Source organism: Netta rufina (genome assembly GCF_964035555.1).
Source record: "Netta rufina genome assembly, chromosome: 3".
NCBI lineage: Eukaryota > Metazoa > Chordata > Aves > Anseriformes > Anatidae > Netta > Netta rufina.
The window spans coordinates 15336193-15349031 of NC_140125.1; the positions used below are offsets into that span (position 1 = coordinate 15336193).

The 12839-nt window shown below is 48.8% G+C and overlaps 1 protein-coding gene across 1 annotated transcript; it reads right to left on the reverse strand.

The window, feature by feature from the left end:
* Positions 1-8350: 8350 nt before the first annotated feature.
* Positions 8351-10624, reverse strand: LOC311207777 (cystatin-like). The gene is made up of 3 exons (XM_084284042.1): positions 10343-10624; positions 9862-9975; positions 8351-8731 (listed from the first exon to the last, which is right to left on the reverse strand). Exons 1-3 carry the CDS (start codon positions 10568-10570, stop codon positions 8654-8656), a joined length of 420 nt encoding a protein of 139 aa, XP_084140168.1. The 5' UTR covers positions 10571-10624; the 3' UTR covers positions 8351-8653.
* Between the last annotated feature and the right edge of the window lie 2215 nt (positions 10625-12839).

Sequence of the window (12839 nt, forward strand, 5' to 3'; positions counted from 1 at the left end):
TTTTTGTCATGTCAGGGGGACCCAGCAAAGCACGTTTCTCATTGCAGAATGAACAGAAGTCACAAGGCCAAGGGAATAAGCAAATGTCCAATCACTCAATGACCCTGCACCAAAAAACAAGTGCACTGAGCAGTGGGCTAGTGTGGGGCAAGGCACTTCCCTGCTCTATTTCTCACCTCCCTGCCTGACCCAGCCACAGAATCGGGGGAAAATAGGGGCTGACGACCTGCAGCCCTCTGCCCAGCAAAGCCTCTGTATGCTGGCACAGCTGCAGGAGCCACCTGGGGAGTTTTGGTAGAACAGGGAGGCCCTGTGCTCGCTACTGGGCTGCTTCTGCAGTCTTAACGCATGGCAGAGGAGGAGTTTGCTGGCTGCATTGGCATTTGCTATTCCTCAGATAAATCATGTCTCTGAACTGTGGAGCGTGGCTGTTTGCATCTGTCTGGAATGCAGATGAGGAGATGTTTTCTCCTTGCTTCGTTCTGAGTCAACAAACAAGCATGTCCTCATAGCACACCAGATCTTTTTGAGGGCTGCTGTGTGCTAGGCCCCAAATTACAAGTGCAGAACATGTTTTTGGGCACATGTGGCAACAGCTGTGGAAAATAAGAATATTCACATCAGTGTTCCTCAAAAGATGGTGAGAAAGCTCAGAGGCACCAGAGACTCAAGCAACAGTTTATCTTAATCTCAGGGAACGTGATGAGCTCCCCATCCCCACCTAGGGGTAGTTAAGTGTGATTTTGCCCTATGCATTTAAACAAACAGCTTAGTTATCCTAAGAAGTAGGGCAAGAAGGTGAGGTGCAGTAATCTAATGTCTTAGAGTAAATAATCTCTTCCAGTTTAAGGACCACCTGGGAACAAGATGCTGGGAGCTGTCTTGTAGCTCTTTATCTGCTGACAATGGAAATATCCAGGCAAAGAGCTGCAAAAATGGGTGTTGACCCTGAAGAAGAATGTCCATTTGGAGTATCCAGGATTTTGAGGGCATTATTGAGGCAGCATCATTTGCTTTCATGCCCTTATGCCTGAATGATCAAAGCAAAATGTGGCTCTGCATCAGACCTTCCAGGAGGCACCTGGGAGGAGGTGGTCATGTACCTGCTGTGATAAGGGGCAGGACTGTGGCACATGCCTGGCTCTGCCATGCTTTTGTGAAAGACAAGAAACCAGCCTTGCTTGTGTCTCCAGCCTGGTCCTACATCCACTGTGAGATGGTGACCCCCTGTGGAAAGCTTTTAGGTTACACGTGAAAGGCTGCAAGAGGTGAGAGCTGAGCACTGGGAGTAGAGTTTACAGCTGGGACCAGTTTTCCAGACTGGAAATTCACCCATTCCCTCACTCAGCCTGCTCCTCCCTGCTTACCATGCCATATCACCTCCTCTAAGAAGCTCTGGGAGATGACCACAGACATGAGAAGGGAAAGACCATGGCATCCTGTGCCCGTCTCACCTGGAGGCAAGAGCCACCCAGCAAGACTCATGGCAGGCTCCCTGCACCCTGGCATTCAGCAACCTTAGCACCCCAATGTCAGGCATATCTGAGCAACCACCAGTGGGTAGGGCCACAGACAGCCCAAAAGGGTGTCTGCAGCCAAGAGAAGCTCCCCAGACTTTCCAGATGTCTGGAAAACAGGGAGTGGAGGTGTTTCCCCAAGGGAACTTCAGAGCAAGGCCCAGTGCACCCCTCTCTGACTCTGGCTAAAGAATGTGTCTGCAGAGCCGTGTTCCCTTCACAGTGGGTACTTCAGCACCACAGGAAGGTTTTGAAGGTGCATGAGCAACTCTGCTGAACAGCAGAGCCCACCAGGTGATACACAGCCCCTTGCACATGGCACCCCCTGGCCAGCTTCACCACCTGCTGGTGAGCAGAAAACACAGGATTTAGTGAAAGGCCATCACCAAGGAATCCTCCGTGACTCCAATTGGATTTGGGAGCCCCCACAGGCAGCAAGGTGTCTGGTCACAGCTCCTGCATGGGCTTTGGGCAGTGACACCAGGGCCACTGGAAGGACCCGTCCCCAGCTCCAGGCTCTCTTGCTCAGTCAGGTCCGTGTGGCCCCACCAGCACCATGAGGAGAGACATGGCTGGGCATGGCCTCCTCCTTGGGAGAGGGAAATTGAAGTTCTAAAGACCTCTGCAATCCCCTTTAGAGACAAGAAAAAACAAAGAAACCAAAAGAAATGCTGAGGCTGGCATGCAGCTTGTAGCACAGGCCCAGAGGCAGGCTCTTCTCCAGGCAAGCCACTTTGGCACGCCGTTTGCCTTGGATCGAAAATCATCTTCCACACCATGAGTGGCACAACACTCCAGAGAACATTATCGTATTTTCTCTCCAATTTCTAAAAGGCTGATCTCATCAGCTGTTCCACTTTTGTCCCTACTCATCCCATTTTTGTCTGCAACCGCTTCTGAGTGAATCCCTGACCACCAGTGGGGCCTAGGGTCTGCAGAGGTGGAGGTGCCAGGGGATGTGGGGGCACGTCAGCGACTAGAAACACCCTGATCAATGCTCCTTGGCCAGGAGCAGGGCTAGTTGTGCCCGAGTGACTTAGAGAGGGAGCACCACAAGAATATTACTCACCAATCATACCTTAATTATATTATTTTCCACTTTCATGTTGCAAATATAGTCTGGGTTGGGATCCCATGTTTTTGGGCCAGATGAGTCAATTAAAGTTTGAGGAAAATATTTGTGGCTCCCCGATTAGTTAGACCATGCGGTCAGGCAGAGGACCAGCACTTGATGGACTGGCATGAATTCATTCGTCCCTTCTGAAGGCTGTGGAAGTGGTGGGGGTTATCCACCCCAGGAGGAGAAGGGGATCAGCAGCTCCCAACTCAAGCCTACCACGACAGCGTACGTCCCCCTGTGCCATACCATGATACTAGGGACCCATCCCTGAACCGTGGATTTGCACCAGCCTGGGGCTCCCTGGCTCATCCAAGCACAGAGGGCATTAGCCCTGACTGCAAGCTCTCCAGACTGACAACGCACACAGAGGTGACTCTGTTGTCTTCCTTTCTCTCCTCCCCAGATACTAAGCGCTTTCCCCTTCCTGGGGACAAATAATCTGGGGTCAGCATTTAATTTCTCACTCAATTACTTCCCAATCAAATTGGCTTTGATGATACTCAGAGGATGCTGTGGGTTTGTCTTTTTTTATTTTTTTCTGTTTGCAAACTCAGCAGGTCTGAAAATCCATCAGGCCTTTTCCTTCCTGCCTTCCTTACCACCATCAACCGAGAAGCTCTGCAGTTAATACTTAGCTGACAGTCTTTGGGATGAGGTGAAAAAAGCTGTTTTCCAGATGTTTCTTGGACTTGTGCTGTTATCATTAGAGATGGTAATCACAGGGTCAAGGCAAGATTTTTCTGAGAGTTCTTGATGTGTGCTGGCTAAGTATGACTGAAAGCATGCTTGTGCTCCTCTAATATCTGCTGAGCTCTGCTGCACCTTGCTTTCCCAGCACAAATATCTGCAGGAAGCATTTACTCTATTTGGGAGACAGTAGTTTAAAACGGCACAGAGCAAAAAGTCTTTTGCTGGTTCTCCAAATCTCCATCAAACTGAAATCCCAGAGCCAGTTTTGTTCAAAAGCCTCCGAGTAAGCTGGCTGGGTGAAAAAGCACGTCGGAGTTGTGGAAATGATGCATTTGCTATTCTCTCAGCATTCTGCAGGAGAAATAATTTTCACTGAACCACCAGGGGTATGCAGGAGATGGACAAAGTGTCAGACCGAATAGGAAAAACACTTCTGACTACGATATCCAACGCAAAAAGCAGCAAAAAGACCTGTTATTCTGGGAGGGAAAATAGGCGATTAAAAATCTGTACTCATGTCAACAAGTCCCGTGAGTTTTAACGGAGGGAGATCTGTGCAATTAGACGACCTGCCCAGCCTAGCCATGCTCAGAGGGCGGAAGCTAATTTCGTTTTGTAGGCTACCACTCTTCTGGAGCCCTTCTGTAACTGGCCCTGTGACCCATGAGGCCACCAAGCAGCATCCTTTCGAATGGCTTTGGTGCCCCCTTTCTTCCAGAGAAGGTGTGCTCAGAACAAGCCTGGCTACTTTTGCAAATTGAAGTCACCCAAAAGGCCCACCCTGACTTTTCTTCAGCCTCCTCCACTCTTAGCCGCTGCTGGTACATTTTCTCCTGGGATGTCAGGGCTTCTCCCCAGCCCCACGAGAAGGGAAGGAAACCACTGCTTATCTGTACAGATGGAGGGGCTTCACCTTTGCTCCCAGACCATATGGGATGCAGAAGTCAGGGGGTATCTTCAGTAGCACTGGAGGCAGGGTTGGCATGGGTGTGTGCTCCAGTTCCCACACAGCTTCACAGCTTCCCCCAGCAAGTCTGGGCAGGGAGGAGGATGCTCAGTGTAAATATCACTATTTCACTTGAAATTATGCTTTTCTTGCTAACTTTTATATTCAAGGTATGAAAGCAATTCCATGGCCAAGCCTCAGACCCAACTTCTTCTCCAGCTGGGGGATTGCCCTATGCGACACCTGTACTCAGTGGAGGACGGCAAGGATCACACAGGTTTATTTCACAATAGTCCTTCAGGCAGAAATTTTCATTTTTCAGCATTCAAGCTGGTTCCTATCTCACATGACATTATTATTATTGTTATTGTAATATTAATATTAATGTTATTAATATTGTGTTGACCTGCTGAGATTTTATTTTAATCTTGTTTTTCCCCTTTCATTCTCCAAGTTGAGGAGAGAGGATGAAATGATACTGCCGCACAGTGCCCCCTACAGACTGCTGCTGTGAATGGCCAAGATTAGGAAACCAGGGACACTGTTTGCAAGGCAAGTGGCAAACTACCCACCTGCAGACATTGGCAGGAGAGGAGATAAACACAGGGAGGAAGAGCCTTTGCTTGCTAACAGTAGCCTTGACCCTGCTAGAGCCAGATCTCTCTGGGGTGTTTAAAGAGAAAGGGTGGAGACAGCATGACATGAGGTACTACGTTTCTCAGCTGGTGGGGAAGAGGGCATGGCACAATGTCATAGGTCCCTGGTGAAAACAGAGAATAGTTCCTGCAACCTCAGCACTAGGATGCACATAGCCCTCGAGCAGTGGGATGAATAGGAGAAGCTGGCATGTGCCCTCTCAGCTTCTCACCAACAGAGTACCGCCAAAGCTGGGCTGCGAGTGAGGGAAGAGCTCAGCATCATTAGCAAGGATCTAACTCAGGAACTTCCATGCATAGCCCTGCAGAAACAAGCACCAGATTAACACTGTGCCCTGCAGGGAAAGGGATCTGAAGTCTTACCTCTGGTGTCATCACAAGAGATAGAGCACCAAGAGGCGAAATGTTAGGTGGATTCGACCTGAAAGTTTGATCTCCTGCAGGATCAATATTAGAGTGATTTTAAGGCATTGCACATTAATGATTAATACAAACAGCCTGGAATCTTCAAACAGTCTTGAAAGAAATCTCCATGCCTTTAGCTAAGAACTATTATACATCCTGAGCATATACACACTGACAACAGTGCTGGACAGCACAGCTTTAGGTCTGCAGTGCCCCAAGGTGACCTGAATTCTTACATGGTCATTTGCTTTCGTAATTGCAGGAAATTGCCATTTAGGCTGTGCAGGGGGAAGTCTCCATGCCTGGCAGGAGCACTGAGAGCTTCAAGGACCTCAGTAAGACCCCAGAGGACCACGTGTCAGGCAGCAGCACGAGAAGGAGATGAGTCAGGAGCCAAGGGTCCAAGTTGGTCACATCCTCACCATCAGGGCACAGTCCCACGGGGAGACAGGGGTGGGAGCGAGGTCCATCAGCCCCAGACACAGTGAGAGGATGAGCTGGAACCTGGGTCCGTCCAGAGAGCCCAGTCTGCAGCACAAAGCTATAAGGCAGGTCCAAGGGCCAGGACTGGAGGCAGGGGCACATCTAATGTGGTTCAGATGGGGATTGGGGATCCAGGCCTGAGCTTAAATGGGCACAGGAAGCGTGTGGTGAGAGTGTCAGACAAGGCAAAAAAGAAATGCAGCCTGTACCCCATTTCTCAATACTGTTCAGGCTCTGTGCTTCTCTCGGTAAACCTGCTTTTTATCACAGACTCTCTTTTATCAAACTCTCTCTCACATGCAAAGATGCTTTTAAAATTCAGCTAAACTGAATGCTGCCCACCTGGCTGGCTGGGATCAATACCTCTGCTTGCTCATGCTGACAAGGATACACCCCCGTTATCTTCAGCTGAGTGTGCCAGTGGCACACCAACAATGCCCACAGGCTCAAAAAAACAGTGGCTTTCCACAACTCTGTGTCCCGGCTCTGCTTTGCAGAGCTAGGAGATAGAAAGCTCATTTGAGTATGAGTCTGCAGGTACAGGCACTGCTAAGGTGGGCTACACTAATGCTCTTAACCCATTGCAAATGGGAAGTAACATAGCCCAGAGGAAGGTGCTTAAATTAGATCTAGTTTTTTGGCATTTGCTGTTTTTTTTTTTGTGTTTTTTTTTTTTTTTTTTTAACCAGTGAATAGGACATTTGTCCAAGCCATGAACAGCCAGGTTCTCCTGGAAAACTTTGTAAGAAAAAACACTGAATGCCTTCCAAAAGCCCAATGAGACAGCAGCTACAGCCCTTCTGTCATACACTGTGTCTCATCTTGCCATGGAATGGTATCAGCTTAGCAAGGCAGGATCTGCCTTTCATGCACCCCTGCTCACTGGGGCTGATCCCCGGGGTGTCCTGGATGTGCTGTGCCATGACGCTCAGCATGATCTGCTCCAGGACCTCCCCAGGAGCACCTGACCCCAAGGACAGACTGACAGGCCTGTAATTGCCCGCATTACTCTTTGTCCTGTCACTACACTCCCTGAGATGTTGTCCCTCTCCAGCTTTCTCAGAGGCCCCTATTTGGGTACAGGAAGGACACCACCACCATCCCCATCCCTGCCCAAAAATCAGCTCTTTGCAAAAGTCCTCTTTGGAGTTAAAAACTGGAGTTCACTCACTCCCACAACTCCCCTTAACCTGGCAGCTTCCTCTACCACATCAAGATGAAATTTCTTTCAAGGATATCCTGCTCCTTCTTTCCAACCTTCCACAAAGTTAAAAACAAAATCCCCCCTTTTTTGTTCTCCTTTCTCACTTACCACCTGCTCAGGAAAGCTTCTTTTGCTTGACGTCACAAGACATTGAACAAGTATTTTTTTTCCTAGATCTAGAGCTGTCTTTCCCTGTGACACTTGCACCAACTCCAAACACAGTGTCTTACACACCAAAACCAGCAGCAATGTGCTTGATTGAGCGAAAAGACCCCACCAGGTTACACACATGCTTGGATTTAGAGGGTTGCTTCTGGGGAATATCCATCCCCAGAGGTTTTGTGTCCATGATCTATTTGCTATAAAACCACCTATATAAGACTTGCTGATAATGATTCTTACTTACCAGTTACTCACTCATCACCACTTATTAACATTCCTATTGTTTTTGCACTAGACTATCCTCAAGCCTAAGTAGGCTACTGGTATCAGGGTCACCTCATCCATCCTTTTCAATGCAGGCACAGTATCCTGTGTTCCCCTGCAGTACAACTTAATTTAACAGGAAACACCTCAGCCAGTTCTCTTAATAGTTCTTAGGCACCGATCCTCTCAACCTGCTGATTTAAAAGTATTTGCCCTAGTTAGACATGATTCAAACTCTCCCTGCTTAATACACCGCCAGACTACAGTTCTGCCTCCCCACAAGCCAGGCTTCTCATTCACCACCTTCCAGGCTTCCCTGCACCCACAGGTTTGCAAATGAAAGTGGAATCAGCTGTTCCTCCAGCTCTACTGGCCACAATAAAGGCTATAAATGAAGTTGGCCATGTTACTGCTTAGACTACAAGGAAGGCCCTCAGGCTTTCTACTCAGCAATTCTGTTCCAGAAACACCAGGGATACAGCAGGGTAACTTGTGAAGATGCCACGCCAGAGGAAGCAGAGGTTTACAAGAGACCTCAAATGCAGTGTAAAAGGACAGAGCAGTTAGTTCTTACACAGCACAGCTACATAAGCCCATGCAGCTGATGTAGAAGTTAAACAGAATGAGATTTCCCACACACCATGAGTTCCAGTTAACCTTCCCAAAACACAGTGTTGCAAACCCCAGTGTTTCCAAAACCAGAACATTTCTTCTGTCAGAACAGCTACTGACCTTTGTCCCTTACTCAAAGCTGGATAGGAGACATGACTTACCTCCTGTAATTAGGACCCCACATTCCTTCTCACCCCAGCCTTTGGGGACAGGAGACTGGGTGACAAATAAAGGCACCCCCACCCTCCAAGAGGCGAGCAACCCATTACAAAGACAACCACACATCACAGCAACATGGCATTATGTTTTAATGTTTACAGTAGTCACTTCACAGGGACACCAACTTTTTCCTCAGAGTTTTGATGCTGGAATTACTTTATTGGGAAAATTGAGAAAACAAACAGCTACACCAGAAGTATAATTACAATGAGGAAAAACAGAGTTGAGATCCTACTGTGCTTTAGAGGAAGGTTACATAGTTTTACTTGCATAACACACACAGAAGTATTTGAGTTAAAAGGTATTGATGCATCCCATCTCAATGTTATTACTTTTTTAATGCTGGTTGCTGGTCTCTGCTGGAGCCAAGGAAGCTTACTCGCAGCTACTTTTCAGTAGTTTAATTTGGTTTAGCCAAGGAATAGTGTACACTACAAAGTTGCAAGTGGTGTACTAAGGAGAGAGGAAAAAAAGCAATCATCAGTTCAAAAGCATATAACAGTGTCCTTTGCTATCACTTTATACAGATTTACCCTATAATGTGATCCTCGAACATATACCACTTCTGGCTCTCTGCATTTGCACTCCCCTGGCAAGTATTCTGGAACACTGCTCCGGTTAGTACTTGCTCAGGACCAATCATTGCTCTCAAATACTAACACAGAAGCCAAGCAGTCAGCATTTCTGAAGATCAAGTTACTTGCTTATCCCAGTCATATACTAGTTCCCACTGGCAGAAGCCTTTCAGCCTGGGCAGTACTTCAACAGCAGCTCTCATGTACAGGCAAGTACGCCCACACAGCTAATCAATCTGTTTGTGCATGCTTGTCTAATTATTGCAGCTCTGTCACTGGTGCTTAGTGGATTATTCGTGTGTAGTGACAGTTCTCATACATGCAGGCATAAGTTGCACATTCATGCAAAGTACAACCTATCCCTGATTAATACCAGCAATGAAATAGAAAACAAGACCAAGCACTGACCAAAATAAGGTAGATGAATCAGTGCTCTCACCTGAAAAGCTAAATTATTGCTTAAATAGCATTGTGATACAAGGCTGCTGTGCAACTCAGCTTGGTGGCTATTTGGAGAACAGGGGTAATCTGTCAGTTGTTACCGCTGCTTAGCCCATAGCACAATCCACAGTAATGGGAGTCCCTCATGAAAGGGCATTAAGTCAAACTGTCCCATCAGCACGGGATAAAAGGAGCAGAAAAGGGTATGGATTCTCAGGGCACCAGACTGAGCGCCAGGAGACCTGTAAGCAACCCCTGCTTGGCAGTTTCCTCTGCGTATCCCTGAGATCAGAGCCATGAGCACTCTCAGAGGATTGAGGCATGCTCCTGTGTACCACAGCCTCAGGTCTCCATGTAAATATGCTGTAAGAGGCCTGGCTTCCTCTGTCAGGAAGATCTGGCAAGACAAGTCCTACAAGGGTGGCATCATCTCATGCAGCCTAAAAGACTGACATCTGATTTTCTTAGAGGCCGACAGGTGACACTGCCCATACCTCTCCGCGGCACACCAGCTGGAGAAAAGGCATCAAGAACCCAGGGAACAACACACCCTGTTCTGAAGCCTACCTTAGCCATCTCCGGAGTGTCATGAAGAGCGCAGCTCTGGGGATCAGCTTCTGCCTTTGTGCAAGTTGTCCGGCCAATCTCCACTTCTATGGTGTACTTGAGTCCAGACACAAGCTGCAACAAGACAAGGGGCAGAAACAGCTTTATTCACAACACATACGCAAAAGCTCTCCAAACAGAGGGCCCTGACAGAAAGATAGCTTTGTTGTCACATTCCTGTAGCCAGAACCAAGAGTTACAGACAGCAGCATGTGGCAACCTTCACAGAAGAAACACTTGAGGTCCTTTGAAAAACAGGGAACAAAATCCATGTAAACAAGTTGTGCCATAGCCTCCTTCATCAGTGAAGGAAGATGCATGTTAGCTCATCCACGATATAAGGAAGTTATTAACTTATCCTGTAATTTCAACCCCGGCATTCAGACGTAGGAGCCCCAAGACAGGGCTTTAAAAACAAGAAATCTGCTTCTGTGGCACCCACCTGCCGCTTGGCGCTGATGACCCGCACCACCCTGCTGGAGTACTTGTCGTTGCTCGCCCTGTTGTACTGCGCCATGGCGAACTGCAGGGCTTGCTGCAAGCCCTTATTGTTCTCCGCAACATCCTCGGGAGCCCCCAGGAGCCGCCCGCGCTCCTCGCTGCCCAGGACGGCTTGGGCCAGCAGCAGGGCGGCTGCCAGCAGCGCCACCAAAGCCCGAACGCCCGCCATGCCTTCGCCCTACCCCGGCCCCGCCGCCGCCGCCGCCATTTTAAGGCCGCCGGGGCTGGGCGGGACGCGGCCCCGGCCCTCCCCGCTCCTCCCCGGCCCGGGAGGCACCCAGCGGGGGCTCGTGTGGGGTTTCGCCAGCCGGTTCTCCCCCGTGTCACCGAAAATAAGAGTCGGGGGATGTTTTTTGGGGTTGTGGTGTCCCTCCGTAACCGTGCCCGAGGCTGGCGCCCGCTTCCCACAAAGACAGCGGGCAGGCGAGGAATGCACGCCGCCTGCTAGCTGCGAGCTGCCCCAAGCTGTTTTCTTTTCCAAGGAAGGCAGATTTTAACATCTAGTGAGTCTGGGGCCTCATGCTGAGTACTGCCACATCTTGCCATTGGTGGCATTCCTGGAAAGGCAGAGTGAATGTGCAATAGCACAGGGCTCAGCTGGACCCAGAGCACAGCTCGGGCTTTTGTATTTTCCCCATGCCAAACATCAGTGAAGGTGTTGACTGAAGGCCACGATTGCTAGCAGGATGAAGGTTACTCACCAGACTGCCAGCTGTTGTAAGCTCTGGGCTGGGTAGCAGTTCCTGGCGTGCCCACAGGTGCTGCAACAAGTAGCATGAGTGCCAGACCCAGAGGGCCTGGAGTCACCTTAATGCACAGTCAGCGCTGTGTAAATCGGGCTGTTGTTCATCAGGGACAGAGCCAATGTGTCCCTCAGCTCAGCAAGACTCAGAAGAGGAACAGGCATTTAGAGAGAGAACAAATACATCTAAGTTACTGCAGTAAAGAGTATGCAAGGAAACATTCTTCTTTTAAAGCCCCAGACCAGCCAAATAGTCACCACTTAGGATTGAGGAGCCTCTGTGGGTCCTAAGAGAGTTTGGAGCAGGGCAGGCAGATGTCTGCTACTTGGAGCTTTGTCAGTGCCACCTCTCCCTCCGTACATAATTCTGTTGTGTGACAGCATCACACGTGCCTGGCATGTGTTATTCTCTCCTCTCATGGGAGCTGCCAAGGGCCTGTAGACAGAACCTGGAGAGCCTTACTGTTTCACTGTGCTGCTCTGTTTTCTCCTCAAAAAAAGTCAGTGTTTGAGGAGGAGAGGGTTTCAATAACCCATGAAATTTCTCTACTGGGGAAAAGCTAAGGATGTTTTTGCCTCTGCCCTAAAACCATCTTGTTTGTGGAAACACCATCTTGTTCATGGAAACACACCTATGCCCCTCTCCCTTGAGAGAGGACAGGATGTAGGTGGGAGCTTGGCACAGCAGGAGCAATGCTGAAGCAGCCCTGTCCTATCTGGAATTACACTGCCCACAGCCCTCCTTTCAGGTACGGATGGAGGAGGCTGTTTTCCCACATGGGTCCGGGAACTTGGAGATTTTTCCAGGCTCTGCCTCTTCATGGGTTATTCTAGCACTCATTCCCCTCTACTGTGGAGGGAAAACAAAACCACAGAGCATTTTAAGTTACAAATATGGCTTCCAGCACAAAACACCATGTGTCATTTCCTATATCTGCCTCCACAGCATTGGTGTTACCTCATCTACATTAAATGCCTAAGGTCAGAGGGGCATCGGTGGCAGGGTTGGCTTCCCAGACAGATCACTTAATTTCTAGTGTCATCTCATAACCACAAGACTGTCTTTCCCTCCTGTCAGGAACCCTAAGTTTGGCAAGACAGGACCTAGTATAGCTCTAGAGAAATAGCTCAAGTGAGATTTAAGGCTTTGTGCGGTCGTTGTGCTAAGAGAGGGTGATGTTTTACGTCTGATTATCTGCAACACCCCCCATAATGAAAAGGAAGGGACTTATGCACTGACTGGAAAAGTTGTTTGTAGCCTGCGAGTGCCAGCAATATCCAGCTTGAGAATTACCACAGGAAAAGCCCCCACAGCTGGCAACAGGCTGTGCAACTAATGCTACAGCCACCGGACATTATGTCAGTTTTTACTACTAAAGAAAGACAGGAGCAACACTGAAGCTGTACAGTGTGTTGGAGAGGGACTGGAACATGGGTATCAGGGCATGAGCCAGAGCTGCTAAAAGGCTGCAGGAATCTGTCTCCAATTTGTCTTTTCCCTCATTGGCCTTGGATCCAGGCTGGATCAGGGGAGAGGCAGGGAGGAACGGCTCTAGTTAAAAGCTAAATGCTTTACCAAACAAGCAAGCAAAGTCTTGGCCCTGCTGAAGCCACTTCGTTGGAGTTAAAATATCACACAAAGACATACTTGGCCTGTGTCCTTCTGAGTTACAGCAGCCCTCCCTTCAATACTTCA